Source organism: Ornithodoros turicata, chromosome 2 (assembly GCF_037126465.1).
Source record: "Ornithodoros turicata isolate Travis chromosome 2, ASM3712646v1, whole genome shotgun sequence".
NCBI lineage: Eukaryota > Metazoa > Arthropoda > Arachnida > Ixodida > Argasidae > Ornithodoros > Ornithodoros turicata.
In genome coordinates, this window is record NC_088202.1 from 25,188,408 (window position 1) to 25,210,932 (window position 22,525).

Sequence of the window (22,525 nt, forward strand, 5' to 3'; positions counted from 1 at the left end):
CTCTTGTGATTTCCTTGTCCACGAAGTGCTGTAACAGAAAGCTTTCTTTTCGCGTTTGTGTCTCGCACAGCAGACAAATTGTCGACAGTTTGAAGGAAATTTAATGAATCGTTCATCTTCATGCCACCGCCATGTGCTCTAAGTTTACAGCGACCGCCATGCCGAATTTCATCTCACGCAAAGGGAAGGCGCTTCAAGACGCATGCTGGAAGGCGGTTATTGGTTCCTCGCGTCCCAGCCGAAAAAAAAAAAAGGAATTGGTCCAGTTGGAATTGCTAATTGGTACGAATGGGATCGGACAGCTCCCATATCAAAACCTGTTGGATCGTTCAGTTCCAATTGGACTGTCCAGTTGGTAGTTGAGCACTAATTGGAAGGTCCATTGGGTTTCATGCACTCCAACTGGACACTCATTTGGACATTATGGGTCCAATTGGTGGTTCTGATAGGGAACTCTTGTTCCATTTGGTCTCTCGGTCTCCAACTGGTCATCCCGATTCGCAGACCATTAGCAACTGTTGGACGAATTGGCAACTGATTCCAATGTAGAGTTGTAAAGTAAGTGATGTGTGGCTCAGTGTTTTCAATACAAGTAGTCAGTGCATGTGTACCTAAACTATTAATGCTATCCATAAGCAACAGTAATTTATATTAACAGTATTTTATATTTTAAGGATTAATTCGTCCTCCGAAGAGCGAGATTTTTCGGTATAAATAGCAGAAAATCCGTAAATTAGGTTTCATAGCCACAGCTGTATAGAATATAGTATGATAGCGGCAAAGAAAGTTCGTGGTTCTGCATCGCGCGAGTAAAGCTTTCGCTGTCTTCACTTCAGTTTGAAACCGAAACTTTGATTCTCTCATCGTCATGTCTGACGCAGCGCATCGGCATCACCCCAGAATCTGTTTGAACAAGTTTCCGTTGGCGTCGATCGCGTCGATTGTGCAGCTTCGTGAATGAAGCGTTTCGCCTGGTTTTTCGAACCGTGTAAGAACGTGAACATAATTGTATCCGTGTCGTGAGCTGCTGTGTTATGCGTAGAATTTTCTCTTCGCACCCGTGCACCAGCTGAGTTACGAGAAAGGACAAGCGGCCCGTGTATGACAGTTGTGAATTTGCTGAACTCTCAAATCCTATGTGGCAGACCCGGCAGGGCTACTTGTTTCCAATTGGGGACCCTACTGAGTCCACGAGGACCATTTGGTATAACCATTTGAATTGAGTTCGTTAGCTAGTATGAAACCAATTGGTAAGCCTGAGCTTGCCAGTTCTTTGTAATGGGGGATCAGGTTGGTCCCCCCAAGGTTGGTGCCCAGGTTGACCAGGTTGGTCCCCAGGTTTGTGGTTCCAAATGGTTTCAGTCCAATCGGTGACAAAAACACAACTGGAATTCCAATTGATTTGAATGGGAAAATGTCCAATTGGACCAGTTCGGACCAAGTGAGTTGCGGCTCGCCGCGTGCGTCAGAAAATGTGCAGCTCATGCGAACTCCTTGTGTGCTGCTGCGGAAGGTTTCACAGGCGTCTCTTGCCTAGCTAAACAACGTTCGGCCGCGTCCGCACGCAATGAAACGCTGTAGTGTGAACCATGCTTTACACATTGTATTTCCGTGTCGGACTGGAGCCGTCTATATAATTCGTGATGGTCGACTATTCGCCGTCCGCCACTCCACCGACGGCTTCTACGACACCATGGCGACGGGAGTAAACACCCTGGTCCCGTGAGGTGTTTGCATGTGTCTTGGCCTTCGTAGAATATCTGCTACCGTAAATTATTCAAGGTACGATCCTAAGTTATCCTTTTTTTTCCTTTGACTTAGAGCATTGTGGGAAAGTTATTGCTTGGGAGGAGGCGTACCCGCAGGACCCCATTAAGTGCTACGTTGTGATACCTCTACGAGAAGGTAGAGTGCGCAGTACTCTCTGCTCTTGAAATTACTTTTTCGAAACGTAATGCTCGGGGTAATAGGAAGTTCTAGCGAGTCGTTTCTTGCCGAACCAGCTTTTAGCAAATCGGACAAACTATTCCTCCCTAAAAGTATTCGAGATGGATTTCGGCACTGAATCGTGTCGATAGGTGTTTCCTTCAATGTGAACATCGCATATCGCAGTGCACTTTCCATTTGTGGAAGGCTCTAACTGAGATGAACTACGTCGGTCATGGTGTTGTCAACATGCTGTTATGCAGACACAAGTTGTTGGGAGACCCGACCTCACGCTGATGGATCAGGATGATGTAAGACACAGTTTCGCGCATTGAAAAGGATTATACTATTGCATTCCAATTCGTGCGTACAGCTGCCGCTGCGTATATAAGCTGCGTGCATATGAGTTGACAGTCTTCTTTTTCTTCCTCGTGGAGTACAGCCTATGATAAGCGGGGCGACGCACAGGTTGGTTACCACGGAATCCCGCACGCACTGGACGCATTGGAACGCAACTGTGTAAACGGGGCTCTAAAATTCGTGTACGTGCCTTTCTCCATAATTAGACTCAGGGAGGACACTCTGCATGGCTTTAATGCTCCTTCCGTACCCTAACAAACTTTTTCGCCTAGAACACGTGTTCCGACAGCAAAACTGGACGGTGCATCGCCCTATAACTACGTCACTACATCACCCCTACATCATCCTCCCCCCCCCCCCTAACTTCCTGCAGAGGATCTACATCATCCGTAGGAGTAAACATATGGTAGTTCCACTGTAGCTTCGCTCCTCTTGGCTAGTCTAAGCATCCGCCATTTTGCTTCGCGATGTCACTCGGTCGTGGTGCTGGAATAAAACGAAACGACTCAGAGTGACTGCGAAATTAACCCCAGACAAGGAGTACAGATACAGTACGGGATTGTTTTGCAGTCATGCACCAACTTGTCAGCACCATTTCGCTTTTATCGATTCACAGTGAGTCGAGTGGGTGCATAGTTCGGACGAATGCGCGCAGAATTGATTCCTCACTCATACGTAATACGCATGCGCGATGCTCGAGTCCGTCGTTTTGTTCGAGTGAAAACGACTCGCTAAAACCCTGACTGCAGTTTTAGTGGAGTGTTTGCCATGTATTGCGAGAAATCAACGTTCTGCTTTGGACGATGATGTGTGCAACATACTCGTATGTATAGTGTCAGTTGAACTTTAAATGATCTACTTCCAGTTGCTTTATTCCTGTGCACACAAAATTCCCGGCTTGTTTCCCCTACTGACACTGTAAAGCGATAATCAGAGTGTTAACGTTTCATTGACAATTGTAGATCCTGGAATCTCAGTGGCTATCTTGGAAATCTTACAGATGATTCGCCTTTTTGTGAAACGAGAGACAATGTCGCACGATGTGTTCTTGGTAGACCAGACTCAGAAGACTGCTGGTTCTACCACTGTAACGGGCCACTGAGAGTTGGTGTCAAGTATGGGTGGGTATCTCCGCCACGTTCATATGCGACTTTTGCCAGAGTGATGTATCTGAACTGTGCGACACTCACCTGTCTGTGTTCGTGGAAAATGCAAAATATTTTAATAATACTAATGTTTTGTTTGTGCCCAAAAACGGTCGTGATGGCCCTAATGATGGCGCCCTGCACTACAATGCACTACAAATAGACACAGTACACATATGAATATAATATGAAAATACAGACAATATGCACTGAGAACAAGACACGATCTATGCAATCACAATAAAAAAAGAAGAAAAACTGTACATGAAAAAAGTGCAAGGCAAAAGCATACAAGGTTCCACAACTTATTTTACCATTTGGAGGTTACACATAAATACGTGGATGAAAAGTTCGAAGTAGTGTCGGGGACACGGTTAGCTCAAACCGCCTGTCGATACTTCGTCGTCCCACATTATCTATGTTGGGCTTAAAAGTGTTGTGCCAATATTGTATTTGAAGGTGGGCCATGTGCTGCACGTCTGTATTACTCCAATGAAATATTTGAGATGTATATTTGAGAGATACACACGGAGTGCTGATTTTAGACAACCGTGTACCCTTACTGTACATACGAGTGTCAACTGCGGCGGATGTAGAAATATTGCACATATTCCTATCTTAGATGTGGGTATGTTGCTGGCATTTTCGTGCCAGGATTTTGTTGGCTAAATTCCTTGTGTTGAAGCTGGTGTTCCAAAAGTTCTTGCCAAAGCCCTTAGTGTAATGCGCATGTGTACGGACTATGAATGTAGAAACCTACCCTGGCCTCACAGGCTTTGGCTGGAGGCGCCATGGCGATACTCTGTATGGCACCTGGCTCCTTGTTATGGCGCTGCGAAGCCCAATTATTCTCAATGTCCAAGACCAAGGTCTGGGTTCGCTTCGTTCTAAGGCAATAGAGACGATCGTTTCGTCCCTCTGCTGGAACACGGAAGTGTTACTTAAAAGGGTTGCGATACAACAAGGGCAGATTGTGTCACTCAACGCGGCATGTTTCGTCTCCTCAATGTGGAAGAAATTTTACATCAGTGCGGGACCGCGTTAGGAAAGTATTATGCAGAAAGCTTGGTACTGCGAAATAGCTCCTGTAGCTGTCATCCCGCATAAAGATATTAGGTATATGAATGTACTAGACGCGTGTGCATAGGCGGAGAGTTCTCAATCTGCCGGAGGAGGCCGGGGCACAACGCCCCCCCCCCCCCTTCATACACAGAGGTCGAGCATGGTGTCGGGAATTCCGTGTTGTGACGTTGTGAGGCAAATTTTCACAGGACTTTCATGATCACTCGCACGAAACAGGAGATTCTTAGGATATCCCCCGAAACATTCATCTTGAGTGTCAGCTCAGTAGACTTCCCGGAGGGGGAATGGCCGCCCCCCGGAACTTGTGTTGTGACTTCGGTGTGTGTTGTGACCGGAACTTCGGTTGTGTGCAGGGGCGGGGGGGGGGGGGGGGCTCAGGCCCCAAGACCCCCGCAGTCGGCGCCTATGCGCGTGTGTTTCCACGGTATCTAGCTGGATCTTCGCAGAGTTCAAAGTTTGCCGCCGCGTCTTGTCTGTCGAGATATCTGAAAGCGTTGTTTCTCGTAAATGTTACTGCATGGACATTATGCTCCATAATCAAGTGCGACTTTGACACTGCAATAGGTACGTGCGTCAAAATATGGACTCGAAAGGTCGTTGAACGGATGCGCGCAACTTCTGAATTTCTTGAACATAATCGATTATATTGCAGGTTAAAGATAAGGCTACAGTACGGTCCTCACGCCTATGTCGACTCCAAGCCTGCATTCTTCATTGCTGGGACTCCGATATGTAAGTGCCTGATACACACTTTTGTACAGTCGGCCTTTTTTCATCCCGCACTTGCACTTTGCAGCGATAATATCTGGAGAGCGCGGAATCCGGACAAATCAAACTGTAGAACAAACAAGCCACCAATTTAGGACAATGCCTGTGTTTACTTCGTTGGGCGTAGGATACTATCCATCGCCAGATGCGTAAAATTCATTTCCTATAAGCTCCTCCTCGATCCCGAGCTTGAACTTTTGGCTATTCGCTCGCCATGCTAACGCTTGCTACGTCGCAACGCTCGCTACGTGTGTTGATGGCGAACTCAATGCATAACTCCGCTCCGCCCATCACCCGGGAGCGTAATTCCAAAACACATACCCTGTACAACGGATCGCGCTGTATCTAGCTTTAGCGGGCGATAGCTGATCGTCTGGCAAGCTGCGTTTCCATGGCAACGCCGAGACGCTACCTCATTTGCACCGGTTTCAAATATCCATGGAGGAAAAGACGGCAGATATATTTTCCAGTTGACTTCTCGTCAGTGATACCTTTCGAGTATGCAACTTCATGGCTCGACTTCTTGTTGTGTGATGTGTTGAACTGTGAGTATTGACAGTGTAGCAGTGTGTCTATCACTTTCCAAACAAAGGTCTTTCGCAAAATGTTCTTCGGTGGAATGCCCATGCACGATATCGGCTGAGACATCGTTTCAAGAGTCCACAATGGTCCACAACTTCTTGCTTAGAGCATCGGAACTGTTATGGTCTCTTTATTATATTTTTGATGTTACGTCAGCGCGAACAATTGGCGTTTTCGCCGATTTTCGGCCTCTCGAAACACTGTAGAAATGCCACAATAAATTACAGTAGTGCAACATTCAATTGACTTATAACATAATGAAATAAGAGGATACCTTCTCATTGTCTCTTATCTTCGCCTTATCTCGCAATACCTCAGCAAATATAAACACCGAAAACCCTAGCCCTGATTGATTTTGCATTTTTGCTTGTTTAATTTAACTACAATATAGACTAGGTGCTATCTGTATGAAACTGAACATGTTCACTGACCGTATTCCGACTTACGGTGCTTACAAATATGAGGCGCGCAGTATGAAAGCCGTTAGCGCGTCGTAGACTTAATGATACCTCAGATACACTCAGCAACTAGTTGCTAGAGCAGTACTGGATCACACGTCGGCGCTTTTCACGGACAGACCAAAGGTGACACTTTTATATGGCACACCGCCCTCAACTGGAAATTAAAACTGCCCTGTGCTCTTTGTGTGATATGAAATCGTTTTCATAACTAAAGAAAACACCTCCCTTGCGGATTCAGTGTTTTCTGCCCATGCACGTGCCCTCGATCCACGCCAGGGGTTTGCATGCATGATATCAGAGTTTGACGTTCATATCACACCTATAAGATAGAGAAAAGTATTCACGATTCCCGAAATGTTGCTGTCACTTCACTTCGATGCAAATCGTCACACAACAGGCACCACGAGTCTTCACAGCTGCTAGCTTCCCAAACGCACCCCAAATTTTCCTTACAGCCCAATTCAAAAATCGATGAACATGATAAAGCCACCTTCGTCGACAGCTTATGCATGGCAAGTATCCTACTTTAAGAGTACCAATCAATTAAAATTCACTGACTCCTCTCTCCCTATACCAAGAAGAAGTATTCTTCTTCTCATCGTGAATCACAGGCCCTTATTTAACACAATTAGTCTAATTGGAAAGTACCACACAGCCAATGCCCGCAATGAACCATTTCTGACAATGCGCATGCCCAGCCCTTGCATCCGCCATCTTTGACTGGAAAACATCACTATGGACCCACCTGCGGGCGACTGTCATGTTCAATGGTGGTAGGTAATCGGTTTCAAGGTTACGCGGACTTTTGACAACTATTTGTCCCTATTGAAAATAATTCCTGAGGTTACCTCAGAGTCTGAGGTCTTGAGGTATTATGGAACATCTGAGGTCTTGGGGTTGCCTCAGAGCTTGAGGTCCTGGGGTTACCCCAGAGTTTGAGTCTCTGCGGTTACCCGAGGGCCTGAGGTTTCCACAGATTGGACCTGAAAGCATTAGACAACACAGAGCGCCCGTAGCAAGACTTCGTGTTCAAATACATTTTATTGGTATTGAGGTCATCAAGTTCTAAATATTTTTCAGACACTTTAATTTGTCGATCAGTATCGCGACTCTCTTCATTGTCTTTCATTGTCTTTTTGTCTCCCTTCTGCTCTTGAAGCACTGGAGGTATGCACATAGAAATAAAATTCAGTTCAGGCACGATAACCAAAGAGGTAATACAAAATAATACACGAAAAACCGAATAGTGATTACCAAATTGAGTGAGCATGTCTGCATCTACGAAAGTAATTCGCTCCACGCAGTGACAAAACTATAAAAGTTCATTACGGTAAATTGCCATACTCAAAACGCAGACGGTTGCGACCACAGGCATACCTAAAGTCTCCAAATAAGTTTAGTAGCTCTATGCATACCAAGAATATGCGTATATGTTTTCAACAAGAAAAAGTAAGGATGCATGCTTGTCAAACCAGAGGGATAAACAGTCTGGTGAGCAGTATCCTCAGGCTCGTTGTCGAATGAAGAGCAGCAGAAGGACAGAAATATTAAGCTAAGTATAATAAGCTAATAAGCTTAGCTTTAATAAGCTAAGTAACTGTCACTGCCACTATTTCTGTCTAGAGGAATGCCAACAAAAGTATTCATATCTTTACTGACACACATGACTCTCAGAGAAACGGGAGAAATGTTCTATGAAGTTATCTCTATTTTGTGTGTTCATAAACGATAACTAAAATATTGGTGGCTAGGAATCGGTCGATGTAGTTCATACGTGAAATTTTCAATGTGCTTGTCGTGTTCTCAATGTAGGATGATGCTGTGATGAAGTAATGATAAAGTTAAAATCTGATTTTTTATCACCGCAGGGATATAAAGGCTTGTAAGGCCTTTGAAGAAAATTGTTTGTAACATAATATAAAGGTTCATAAATATGTTTGCAATTTGATATTCAATAGATACACTTGTTTTCGATGTGTTGGCGCATTTCTGTTCGAGAAATCGGCGTTTCGTATTATTTTGTGATATCGGACAAAAGGAAACAGTCAACATGAGCAGCCAATTTTTTTTATGACTGGGCCAACCGGTTGAGAAATCAGTACTACAGAAATATTCTCGCCGAATCAATATTTTTATGGTAGGTGGCGCTATATGTCAAGAATTGTGTTGGGTATGAGAGAGTCGGAGAGATTGCCGACTTCTCCTCAATTCGAACCCTTCATTTATCAAAGCCAAACAACTCAGGGAAACTTGTCAAGGTCTTACCTGGCTGTGTCGTCCCTAATTGTGATCTTCCTCGGCCAATTCTTGTTGTTTATGCCCCCATTTATTACGCAGATTTTATGTCGAATTACACACCCAGAAGCGTGCGTTTCTTTTTAATTAATGTCTAGGAGTTTTTCATGGCACACTCGGTTCAACTACAAGTATAAAAATTGGGAAAGATGCCGAATTTTTGAAATTCCCGAGAACTCAGAGAAAAAGAAAAAAAAAAAAAAGGAAAGGGACCGCGTCCAAGCGATGCATGCAATCCCTCGTCGCGAAAGGTGACCGCAATCCTCACTGGAAACCGGGAAGTCCAGGTTCGAATCCTGTCGTCAGCACGTTTTTGCTGAGTTGCATGTTTACTAGATTATATGTTCATCCGCTCGGTTCGCATGCGTCATCCTGATAAAGGGGCACCGCCATAGCCGAATACCTCCCCAGCCATACAAGGCGCTGCGTGTCCTGAAGCCGATGAGATGGGCCGGCGAAAGCGCGTTCCCTATCTTCTGGGAACTGCGGAGAACTACATCAAGAGAATCCTCCCTCATAGTAGCCTTAAGTTACGTAACTGTGCCAGACGAACTGCAAAAATAAATAAAAATTCGCGGCAGAGCACAGCAAATCGAGGAAAGTCATGACCTTGACACTGGCACCGCCGTCCTGGAGAACACAGCAAACAATAAGTTAATTTGGGAGCGTCGGACACTATGGTACGTAAATGGTACAGGAAAAAAAAAATAGATGTACTCGGCGGGCCAACTACGAGCAGCCCCTCCTTACTGGACAAGGACACGGAGTGACCTGTGCTTCAGGTCTACGAAGATTATTTTATATTTTACTGCATTCAGGAACAAAAGGCGTTTTAACGGGACGCCGGAAACGCTCAATGCTCACGTGTCTAAAAGAAACATGCACAATGTGGAGGTCCAACAACTGAAAAGTCTATTTTCGCATTTACTGCCATCAGGTCGCCGTGGTGCGCCCTCGCGGGGACCCAGGAAAGTACTTTGTGTGTATCTGTAGTTAAAATAAAGGTGTGAACATACTTGAATAGACACCACATATAAAAAAACTCACATGCTGGGGAACTGTACTGACTGCCCGGGGTTACTGACTGTCCAGAACAAACTGAATGGAAGAACTCCACCGGTTGCCTCGTTTGGAGAAAGAGTCACGCAACTTCAGTGGGTGCTTGGGGACACCACCTCACTTCTAACATTTGCTGTGCAAGAAGAAGAATTTCACGAGAACCTGCTACATCCTCTGGCATCCCTAAAAAGCATCAGTTCGTCAGCCGCCGCGGTCTGCTTGCTTGAAGCAAGTCAAATCTGATCTATTCAAAGATGAGGCTATTGTGCGATATAATTTCCAGAAAATTCCTCGTTTCAAGCGTAAGATTCCCTGCAATCATTACTGGAACATGTCGCAAGCAACGGTGCACCGGATTGTGGTGGGCTTCGAGGACCAGAAGAATCACGCACTGCAAAATCTCTTCCGCAACAACAACAAGAACAGCAGTAGATACTGATGATCGGGCGACGTGTTTCACTGCGGCTGTGCGGTACCCTAACCCATTGCACTTGGAACATTATACGAAGATGATGAGGGGAGGTTGAAAACACAATAGTGCATCTGTCCATCAATATCAAATGCAGAGCTTAGAACGCAACTCACCCCACATTAGAAAGTTGCATTATTTTGCGGATAGTGCTGCTTTCCCAGTTCAAACACAAGAAATTCGTCAACATTTCCTTTCACGAGAAGATTTCGCCGTTACAGCGACATGGAATTTCTGCAGTACATCAAGCATAAAAAGAGTCTGCGACGGAGCTGGAGGTACAAACGACTCATGGCAGGGAGTAGTCTTCATAGATCCTTCGCTCGTGAAATACTGATCGCTTCTGACCTTTTCCTGTGGGCTCAAGAAAATTTACAGCACATAGTGCCAGTTTGGAATTAATCAATGATGTGTTGCAAAAACAGAGCGCGTTAAAAGCACGTTACGCGGTGACAAACGATATGCCATGAACCCGCAATTTCCGTTTCTTTGAGCCTCTCGCCATTGCAAATGTGAGGGTATACGTGACTTCATCTGCCAAGGCTAAGGTGTAACACGTGCGTAGAGTGGATTGCCAGGTGTTCAATATGACGCAATGGTAGAGTTCGTGTAGGTGCAAAGGACGTAGAATTACCCAAGAGTAGTCATTTAATGTACTACTCATTACTCTAATCAGGGCCGACCCCTTTCATGACATTACCCGCATAAAACGAGGACAAGTGAACATTGATTTTCTTTTAATATGCTATGCACTTTCTATGGAGTCTATTGCATTCTTAATGACATTTACATTCTATTGACAGATGTCTGACATGACAGATGTCAAATATGCGGCTGTGACACCCGACAGCCTTCACTACTTCTAGCTTTATAAACATCTCCTTTTTGTGCATCACTTTTAGCACATTTTCTCTTTGTTTCTTTTCTTCTTTCCTTTTTTTTATTGTTGTCTCTTGAATCATCCGGCCGCGAGCCATTTTTCTAGTCAATAAGGTAGTCGGATACCTCCTGCAGGAGGCGTTGGGTGTGAAGTAATTTCGCTGAACCGATAGAGAATCCAATTCAGGCATTCAAGTCAAATGATGACCAACGGTGTACTAGCGTTCGTTCCGTGTCTGTCATCGCGTTTCTTACGGAAAGCGTTTCCTTGTGTGATTGCATGTTTGCCATGTTCCATATTTTGGTTACATAGCCGCTTTTAAACAATTGGGATGTGTACCTAGTACGAGCTCTCGTGGACATCGACCTGGGAAGAAAACCTTCCATGTAGGCCTCACGAACTGTTTCTAAAAATTTACAATACATATCGTTTCACGTCTTGTAACAGGCTTCACTGAAGCTTACGGTGCTTCAACGCCGAAGAGCGGTTCGCACACTCAGTTTTCAAAAACAGCTGTACCAAGTGTGTCGTTGTTGCCGTTACTTGCATCGAGTGTGCAACCCAAATGTGCTAGTCATTAATCAGAAATGTTCGTTTCGGTGTCTGTAATGCGGCATTAAAGCTGGATAAAACGAGGTTGTTTCAAGGCCGGAGTCACACTGGTTATACACGTGCGCCAAACATGTATGACAACATGTCTTCAAACATGTATGGAGCATGTATAATGCTCGGTCGCACTAGTTATACAATTCTTGTTTGACAACATCGTTTGGTCCAAACGCGTGTATGATTATACATAGTCTCGAACATATGTTGTTCAAACATCGGTCACACTGGTTATACAACTTGACTGGAGGAACAGTGGGAGTGGCTTAAACCGTGATGTATGGCACACGTCAGTGTCACAGTAACCAACCGAGGAGTTTATATAGCTTCCATTCTCGGACATCGCTATTCAAAATGTACACAGACGACGAAGACGGGGCTGCACGTGCTGATTGTCGGTTGTTTCATGCTCCATGTGCGCAGGCAAAGAGGTCGCCATTTTGAACGTACGTGCAACACAATGTCGCCAACACTGACTTACAACTTACTCGTGTAAAATAACTCACGTGCATCACGATGTTGTTGACACTGACTCGTGCGAACGAAAACTGTCGTGGCGAATACGCCCGTTTATCCAACTTGCCCATCACCGTTTTTAGGCAGTGCCCAAATACATCGTCGTGTGTTTGACAACATGTTGTCAAACATAGTCAGAGCGCTTGCTTGTATGGCGGCACGGTCACACTGGTTATACAGACGTGTTTTAAAACATGTGTTGCCGGTGTATAAGCAGTGTGACCAGCACTGTATGATCATACATGTTTAAGGGATGTTTGTTATACACGTTCGTCATCCATGTATGACGGGATGTTCGTGTATAATGTGTAATGTATAACCAGTGTGACTCCGGCCTTAAGGGATGAAAGAGGTATATACTTATGGTAACGTTGCTGTTTTCAGATTAAAAAGTCCCTTCGCCGGTTTCATTGGAGAACTCGGAAATTGCACATCATCTTCAACGCAATTCCTGACATTTGGGTCCATCTAGCATAAAAGTGCGGCCGAATTCAGCCAAAACATTTATGGCGATATCTGAACCGTTTGAGCGAAACTTGACGTGACCAACACATCCCTGAGTTTGGGATGAAGATAACGGGACAAACATAGAAAAGTATAACTCAGTCCGTAACGTGGTGGCTAGACATTGCTTGCAGCAGGAGCCGGAGATTTCCGGCGCGAAAATCAAAGATCAAATGTCAAAGTGTAACATCATGCTATACTATTCAAAGCAGCACTGACGCAACAGCAAGGTTCAAAGCAGCACTGACGCCCCCTTCTAGAATGTTCATATATAGGCTGGAGGGAAAACGGTACAGCACTACTGTTTCGGCAAAACAGGAAATTTGAGAACATGGCGTTCTTTTTTTTTTTTTTTTTTTAGGGGGGGTGGGTTTAAGACGAATGTTTCCAGCAGCTAACAATTTTTGGAGAGTGCATAGCAAAAATCAGGAAACCGGCTTATTTTCATGCCCGTTGCTGCAGGGGTGATCTGTTTTCGATTCCTGCCGGGATGATTTGTCCGAGTTCTATACACGACAACGTGACGTAGGCAGGGTTCTGATATGCATGCCGTGAAGAAAGAATAAATTTTGGAGTTGAAGTTGGACGGACTAAAAATAATTAGAACTAAGAAGAAATTTTCTTACAGACAGGCCGAAAGTCCAGTTGCAATAGCGCGCCTAAAACTTACTTATATTTGTGTACTGTACGTCTCCAAACAAGGACTTATACCTTTTTGCTCCCTTTGCGCCAGACATAAATGCTATACCACGATAAATATTTAATACCACTCGTTTCACGCGTTGGTGTATTTCAGTGTTATTTCTTTACACGCACCGAAATATATTTGACCTCGTATTGTGTCGTGCCATGTAACCTTGCGATGTTTGAACAGAGCCTGGAGAAACATTTCTATGAAGACACTCTCTCATCCTCCAGCGCCCGTCTGCAGTATTTGCAAATAAATAAATTACCACATGTTATTTGCCAGTATCAGCAGACATTGGATGTGTGACTAGAATGTAGTATAGCAGACTATGATGTCGCTTTGTTCCAAGAGACTACTACCAGCAATGGGGTAGAGGACCGCCCCTGGCGATGACACTTCTCATATTCCTTACCATAGAAATAAAGTGCCAGAGTTGTTTTGCTCCCAGTTGACACACTCCGGTTAGAGCCCTGTGTGGATTATATTATTTGCATCCGCATCCGAACCGCATGCGCGCACACGTTATCCGCGTCCGATCCGCATGCACAGCATACACAACAGTTTACATCCGCATCCGCACCGGTGAGCAAAACGCACCATCCGTATCCGATCCGCAAAATCCGCACATTTCGTACGGCGAGTAAAGACCGCAGGAAGCATATGTTGGTGTAATTTCGGACAGACTTGTGCCCATTACAAAAAAAAGTAACTAAATACACGGTTAGTAAAAAAGGTATAATAATGGGCTATTGTACCTTTTTTATACCTTCTGTTGCAGATATATACCTTTGGAAGGTATAGAAAAGGTACAAAGTGCCGATTTATACCTCCAACCATGCACAAGGGTATAAAATAGGTATGAAGCAGGGATAACGTAACATATTTATACCTCATTATCACGTGTTTATACCTCGTGCATAACATTGTTTTTATACCTTTACTTGCACCACGTGTTGAATCACATAATTTTCTATTGTTAAAGCGATGTCAATTAAGATAAGCACTAATTTGTTTAAGAAACACAGACTTCGCTAGAGTTGCATCTACAATCTATAGGTTGAGCTTATGACTGCGTTATATGTGTACCTGAAATAATTAAATCTTGCCGTTCTCACCCGTATGGTTGTCCGCCAGGCAAAGGGTGCTCCACAGTTTGCCAAGTCGCCAGCCGTATATCAATATTTGTTGTCCTTTAGATGTCGATATCTGGATTTGATCGATTCAAACTGCGAAGCTCGCGCAACGGGTATTCCTCTTTGAACCTTTTCTTTTTATATATTATTTTATTTTATATTTAATATTTATAATATTTTTATATTTTATATGAGGTATTCGTGTGGTCTACTCGAGCGTTACTCTCAAATAGTTTGCATGTGTGAGCGTGAAAAAGAAAAACAAAAAGGAAAAACGCTTTTCTTCTCATCAAATTTTATTTCAACTCCCTCTTCTAAAATTTTGTGGCAAACTGGATTAGAATATACCTCTGCAGAGGTACAGTTTTTGTGAAGAAAAGGTATAAGTTATATACCTCCACTAGGGTATAAACTATATATACCTTTTCGGAGGATATAAATTTATACCCTAAAAGGTACGAGTTATTGCACGGGCGATTTATACCATAAAAGGTATTAATTTTTCTAACAGTGTACCGTTACCTCAGAAAAAAAGTAACTAAATACATTACTCGCTACCAACATAGAAAAGTAACGAGTTCTCCTTACTCACAGGTAACGAGTTGCTTTTACGTTACCGCCGCATAGCTAAAGGAGCCAACAAACATGCCGTCACTTTTCTCCAACTCTGTATTAATGAGGAATTGCACTTCAGAAGAAGCTGATCGCCACACGTGTCAACATGACTGGTCACCCTTCGTTTTGTCTTGTTCCCCCTCTGTGTCGCGTCTTGGTTATATAGTCTGGGTTATTGTAATAAACCTTTTGCTGAGTCTGAGAATTTGTCGTCCGTCCTTCGTGTTCCGTGTCTCTCGGCCCCTTACCATGATTCTGTATCAGCTTGCCTGGACCTTCTCCCTTTTTTCCGAAGTGCGAGTGATCGGAGATTATGAAAACACAAGAAAAGACACCGGTTTTCGTGCCACCGGTCACCGACACTTCCCAAAAACAGACGAGGGGTTATGTCATAATTTAGGGCGCTCAGAAGCTTAGCAAAGACAAGAAAAGGCTAGAAGTCGAAACGCGTTTTTTGTAGCCATAGCACAATTGGTGCCCATTCATGGGAAGGAGTGATGGTCGGAGATTACGGAAACAAGAGAAAAGGCAACAACACATCCAGCGAGGGACTGCAAATACTATGAGTCACACATGGTTGAGGGTCACGCAGGTCAGATCTGCACGTATTGCGCCACACGGAGTGCTCAACTGTGCTCCTCCGCGCTGAACAAAAGGAACGAGTAACGTCGGTAACGAGTTACCAATTTTTCTAACTGATTCCGTTACTATTACCATATTTTAAAAAGTAACTGAATCGTTACTTCGTTACCAAAAAAGTAACCGTTACCAAGTAATGAGTTACTTGTAACGACTTAGGCACAACTCTGAATTTTCGGATGCATCCATGCTGTTACGGAGAGACTCGCGACGACAAGCAAACGTAAACGTATAAAGAGACTTATGCAACGCGTAGAACGCTACCTCGCCGGTGCTCTTGTGGTTCGACTTCGAGATGCTAGAATGCCTCCTCTCCCGTTTTGGCCGTGCATGGTCAAAGGTGAACCCAAGCATGCGCTCGCTGACGGCGCGCAATACAAATAAATTGCTGGTCGAAAAATTACAGCACGCTGTATATCCGCATCCGATCCGCATCCGACCTCGAGCCATCCGCATCCGATCCGCGCACCGCAGGAAGTGCTAAATTTTCATCCGAATCCGCAAATATCTTGCGGATATCCGCTTCCATCCGCGGATGGTGCAGGGCTCTAACTCCGGTATCTCTATCCGGTGCTAATTTAAAATGAATCAGTAATTTTAGACACCAGTGGCATGGCCGAGCGGGTTAAGGCGTCCACTCATTGGTGGTAGCCGAGGTCGTGCTGAAAATTCTGAGGTGGTGGGTTCGAACCCTGCCGTCGGCTGCGCTGTCTGGGGCTTTCCTAAGACTATCCAGACGAATATCAGCACAGTTTCCCCTGAGGTCGGCACAAGACGCATACCAAACCTGTCTCCCAGTCCTTCCTGCGCTGCTCTTTCCATGTGTCCACGTCTGTGGGACGCCCGTAGCCACAGTTGCTTCGCGGCGCCTCCTGAATAAGAAAATAGGGTTGAGGGTTGTGGCATAACCTGTACCGCTCCCTAGCGACAAACGTGGCTGGCAGTAGTACTGGAGCAGATTCTTCCAGACACTGCCCGGTAGTGATGTGTCGTTCGCGAATGAACAGTTCGAAATGAACGAATCCCGGGCCCAAACTGAATGAACTCATTCACTCTCGTCGATCGTACTTGTTCACCAGTTCACTTAGACGTCCCCGTTTTGTCAGGTTTCGCTGCGTTCGCTTCACAATTTTGCCACTCTCCTCCAGTCGATGATAAAGCCCCTATACCTCGTAAAAGTAGCGCATAAATTTGAGGAACGCCGCTTTCCAACTCCCTCACGCGGTCTACTGCGTCTCGCCATTTTCATTGGCCTTTCGCTAGCACGCGGTGCGGAGCCTCTTTCGGGGCCTCCATTCCTGCTACAGAAAGCAGAAAGGCGTAGGGAGTACGAATGGCAAACTATGCGACTGCGCTTGTTTCTGAGTCTCCTTGCCAGTATTCTATGCAAACGTTGACAACAAACAATAGTTGAAAACGTACGAAAGATTACGAACTTACGAGGAGTGCGCAGGGCTTGACCGTACAGTATACCATTTTCCTGCTTCTAAATCAACGTACCTCCCAGAACCAGGGGCGGATCCAGACACTCTGTTTTTTTGGGGGTGATTTCTTTGTCGGAGCGCGTAGTGGGGGAGGGGGAGAGGGAAATCAAATGTATAAACTGTCATTTGGGGGGGGAGCGATCGCCCAACCGCCCCCCCCCCCTCTTGGATCCGCCACTACACAGAACAGTGTCGTTTGTTGAAATCCTGTTGACGTATGATGCCATTTTGACAGCTACTTTTTGTCCCGAACCACTTCGCTTTATGAACCAAGTTACTCGTTTGATCCAAGCAAGGGTGCTGTGTTGATCGAACGGCTTTTCAATACTTTAAAACATGGCAGGTCGTACAAAACTTCGCGATAGTTCGAATTAACCCAAAGTATGGCTTATCGGAGCCTCAATAAAGCACAACCTAACTTAAGCAATGTCCTACGGCAGCTACTCCTACATGTATTTTTATGTTATCCATAGGTCCCTACTATGGGAAAGCGACGTTTTATTTTTCAGATTATATCCTTTCTGAAACGACAAATTGAGAAGCAAAATAGAACCAGCAAAGGGGTAAAGGGCATCCTATCAATCATATTTTTCAATGAGGAGTTTGTAAAAATTTATAAAAGATCCGTCCAGCGGTCATCACCTACAACGCGTGCATGTGATGCCTCGCTACAATGTACCTGCTTATTGCCACAAAAGAGTGAGCGCTTTATTTCATGCGTTTAATTATTGTTGCCTTGACACTTCAGTTTTCATAGCGGGACTAAATTTCACGACGTCATTCGGTGAAGACATATCAAGAACACGCGAACAAAGCAAACACTAATGCTCTGCTTGCCTGAACACGGCTATAACACGGCTGTCGTCTGCTACGGTGCAGCAATCCAGGCGGCGCCACAGCCGAGGGGCAGGAAGAGAAGAGTGTGTGGGGGGAGGGGGAAGGAGGAGTTAGCGCTACTTTTAGTATTCAGTGACTTTAGTCCATGGTGTAGCGTGTCGCCATCTGTGTTCGCCGCTGTAAAGCAGCGTTGAACGCATGCGCAGTCGCTAGCCAGAAGAAGCTCAGCGGGCGGCCCGAATCTTCGGCGGTGTGTTTGTTCAAATCAGTGAACATTAGGGACTCGTTCGAAAGATTCGTTCATGAATCATTGACGTCAGTGGGTCATGTGACCATGATCATTACTAGTTTTCTACGCAGAGCCCTTACCGTAGACAGTGGGGCGCCAAATTCCAAGTACGCAGGCACCGGGGACTGGTTTAACTTTTCTGAGTACTGATCATTACTAAATATACGGAACACATGTCCGCCATCCCACATACTAGCGAAAAAGGGCATTTCCCTGTAAACAACATGGAATCACCGAGTGCAGATGAGCACCAGCGATACGTAGAGCGAGTCGAGTACACACCAAAAATCAGAAAATACCTTTTTGATTCTGAAGACTCCCACCCATACGGCGCCCGCCACAAAGCTCGATATCGACGCGCCGAAGTGAACCAACGCAATTGTACGTAGGGAGTCGCTGAGAAGCGAAGAACCCATGGACCAGTGCGCTGTTTGAGAGCAAACGATTCTGCTGCTCTTCGATTCAGTCCGCGAGTGAACGCTTCTCCTACTCCCTCGATTCAGTGGCGTTCTCTATCGTTCTTCGATCCCCTTTGTGACTCGCTTCGGTTGCTTCGGTGATTGAGCTCTCCGATTCATTCCAGATCGTGGGGCTCGGCCAAGCACAAACGGGTAAGCTCTCCGTGTGGCCAATCGAGCTCGTGGCCTGTCATATTCAAGCTTCGGAGGAATGGCGCTCGCACCGAAATAGCCGAGTTGAGTGTTGATTCATTCGACCGCAGGGAACGGCGCAAACACTACCTCGAGTGGGAAGTAAGCTCGATCGTGGATGGCTATCGATTCTTACTAACAAGTCGCAGTGAGTCTCGCTGTTTCCCGTAGACTAAGTTCATTATTTTCGAAGAAAAGTGCTGCACCGGTACTTCACCAGTTCTTAAATACATGCGGGGTCAACGGCGAAAAGAATGCGAGAGAGTTGCACTGCTTGAACAAGTTCAGGTGGTGCAGGCGAAAAGAATGGGCCTACTGTGAAGGGGACGAAAAAGTAACTATGGACGAGATTTTCCGTGACCAAAGAGAGCCCTTCCGAGAGGCGGAAGCAAGCGGAAAGTTTACTGAAGAAAATGTAAACAACGATAGAATTAGAGTGCGGAAGAATGAATTGTTCATTTTCTTCATGACAGCGAGAGACGGTCCCATAAACATGCATTCACTTGCCGCAACATCAGATTTCAGATTTAGATTTATTTTATTTTTATAGATTTTATATTTAGATCAGATTTAGCGCGGTAATGTGTTGAACGAACACATCTTGGACCACAGAACTCTCATTCAGTTAGTGTCTACAACCCTACACATAAGTAAATGCCGCCGTAAAAGAAAACTTCTCGATCTAGATTCGATGCTTGAGAAAATTATTTGCGTAATATTATTGTTTGTATGAAGAAGCTGTGCTAATGGCCATACGACTATTTGATACTGTTGGCCTCGCGCACGTACCCTGGTGTCTGGTGCATGGTACATCCTCTCCAACAAGCCTTGATTCACGACAGCTTGCATAGCTTCATTGAATTCAGTCAATCAATCAATCTTGCAACTTTCCATCCCAAAAACGCAAGCTTCGCTCCCAGCTGTGAGGTATCCAGTGGGGTTGCAGTCAGTATAAAGTCGTTATATCGTAGATGTTGCACGCAACTGTCGAATGGCTAGCAGCACGTACCCTTTCCAGCTATTCTAAGCTGTCCATTCTGATGCACTCCAGTTCAATTCAAACCTTCGTGGGTAATTCTTGTGCAGACACTGGTTTCCCGGGTTTCGGCACCGAATGTGCAAGAATATAAACAAGGAATCTGTACAACGAACAATAGACAACGTGTACACCTATGCCTATATGATGAAGAACAGCGATGAACGTGGCCCGCTGACGAGCGATGATGCCGATGATGTTCCCATGTGATGCACGGGTGCCAATCTTTAACACTCCCCGCCACAAACAAACATTCAATCTGATGCGCACCACAAGGCCACTGATGCGCACATTATAGACACAATGTCGGTCTAGTGTTCACGTAGGAGAGCCAGACAGCACCAGAATCTCCTTTGCGTCACACCCGACCACTTTGGCGTGCACATCAAACCACAAAAACTGTTAAGTGTGTACACCACAGTGTTAGAAAAATTTATATCTTTTGAGATTCAAGAACACGCGCTTTCAGGGTATAAATTTATACCCTCCGGAAAGGTATATATAGTTTATACCCTACCGGAGATATAGAATTTATACCTTTTCTTCACATAAACTGTACCTCTGCAGAGGCATATTCTAATCCACTTTGGGATACATTTTTAGGAGATGGAGTTGAAATCACATTTGATGATAAGAAAATCTTTTTTTTCTTTTTCACACACACTCACACATGGAAACTATCTGCGAGCAACGCTTGAGTACGTCATACGAGCTCCCCATATGAAAAGAAATATAAAATAAAATTGTATACGATAGAAAAGGTTCAAAGAGGAATACCCGTTCCCGCGAGTTTCGCAGTTTGGATCGACGAAATCCAGCCATCGACACCTGAAGGGCAACAAATACTGATACACGGTTGGCGACTTGGCAAACTGTAGAGCATCCTTCGCCTGGCGGGCAACCATACGGGTGAGAACGGCAAGATTTAGTTATTGCAGGTACACATATAACGCAGTCATGAACTCAACCTGTAGATTGTAGATGCAACTCTAACGAAGTCGGTGATTCTTAAACAAATTACTGTTTATCTTAAATGACACCGCTTGAACAAAAGAAAATTATGTGATTCAACACCTAGTGCAAATAAAGGTATAAAAACGAAGAAGGTATAAACAGCCCGCAGTTATACCTTAGGAGGTATAGCCTCTGTTGTATGTTATACACGAGGTATAAACACGTGATGATGAGGTATAAATATGTTACGTTATCCCTGCTTCGTACCTCTTTTATACCCCTGTGCATGGTTTGAGGTATAAATCGGCACTTTCTATACCCTTCAAAGGTACATATCTACAACAGAAGGTATAAAAAATGAACAATGGCCTATTATTATACCTTCTTTATACCCTTTGTTCTAACAGTGCCGGAAAACCATAATTATGGCGTTTTCTAATTGTTTTATTGTTTTTCCCTTTGTTTTTATGTTTGTTGTTTTTTATATCATTCGGGGAATAAAATGTTTTTCTTTTGCTTGTTTGTTTTCTGAGCCAAGTTCACGGTTGAGAGCTCTGTTTAACACCTAGCCATTTGTTCCTTACAGCGGGATTCGATGACAGCACGAACGGCAAGATCCTTCTGATCGATCCTTCACCGATCCTTCTGATCGGTGCGGTCATCATGGCAACACTCATGCGAAGCACAGACCACGCCATCTAGGCTAAACAATGGAGCAAACCCGGAATCAAGTAAGCTACGAATGCGGTGTATTTCAAAGGAGAGTAAGCCACGGGCCAAGTGACCGAGGAACTGTGGTTTATGATCACATAACCGGAGATCATGAAACTTCTTGTAAGCGTTACTTTGACAGCCATTTTACTATGCTCCGGTGTATACATATTCACTAAAGAGCGGATTTTCAAGCGAATGCCTGTTTGCCGAAGAACATCCAGACGATGGCTTTATGTTGTTGTGTTCTAAGCAAGATGAATGTGGAGAAGGGTTTTGACAGCTTATCGCCAGTACATTTTGACATTCATCAACCTATTCTGCTTTCATGAATAATAGCCGCGGATCAATTCCTAAAGGATGTTTGTTTCGTCGCTCCCTCAGTGACGTTTTTTTTTCTTTTTCATTAAAAGGTGTAGGAGCTGTTGCACGTTTTTCGAACGCGACCCCGCTGTCCGCGAAACAACAACAACAACAACAACAACAACTTAATTTTGGCTTTGGAAAGTGGGGAGGTTCATCGCCACAGGCGATACTCTACCCCATTGCTGGTGGGAAAGTGGGGAATAAAATAACGAGCCCCTTCACAATAACGATTTCATGTACTGTCCGTACTACTGTACTGTGCGTGTGTGTACTGTGTGTGTACTGTACGTCCGTGTACTGTCCGCGAAGGAAAAATCCGAGAAGGATAATAATCTGATCCTCACGGCGGCGAGTCTTCACTATTGTTGGGAATATGCGTCGTTCTTATTCTCACGTTGCTGACACTCATCTAGATTTATATATACAGGGTGTCTTTTCTAGGCGATACAGATTTTTCATTTAAAAACTA

General features: G+C 44.7%; 1 protein-coding gene across 1 annotated transcript in view; it reads left to right on the forward strand.

The window, feature by feature from the left end:
- Positions 1 to 22,525, forward strand: part of LOC135385246 (uncharacterized) — a 76,904-nt gene that overhangs the window by 48,310 nt on the left and 6,069 nt on the right. Inside the window, exons 9-12 of the mRNA XM_064614450.1 lie at positions 1,822 to 1,905; positions 3,287 to 3,407; positions 5,167 to 5,246; positions 21,566 to 21,710. Of these exons, the coding sequence (XP_064470520.1) occupies positions 1,822 to 1,905; positions 3,287 to 3,407; positions 5,167 to 5,246; positions 21,566 to 21,681 (401 nt within the window). The 3' untranslated portion in view covers positions 21,682 to 21,710. The remainder of the gene's footprint in view (positions 1 to 1,821; positions 1,906 to 3,286; positions 3,408 to 5,166; positions 5,247 to 21,565; positions 21,711 to 22,525) is intronic.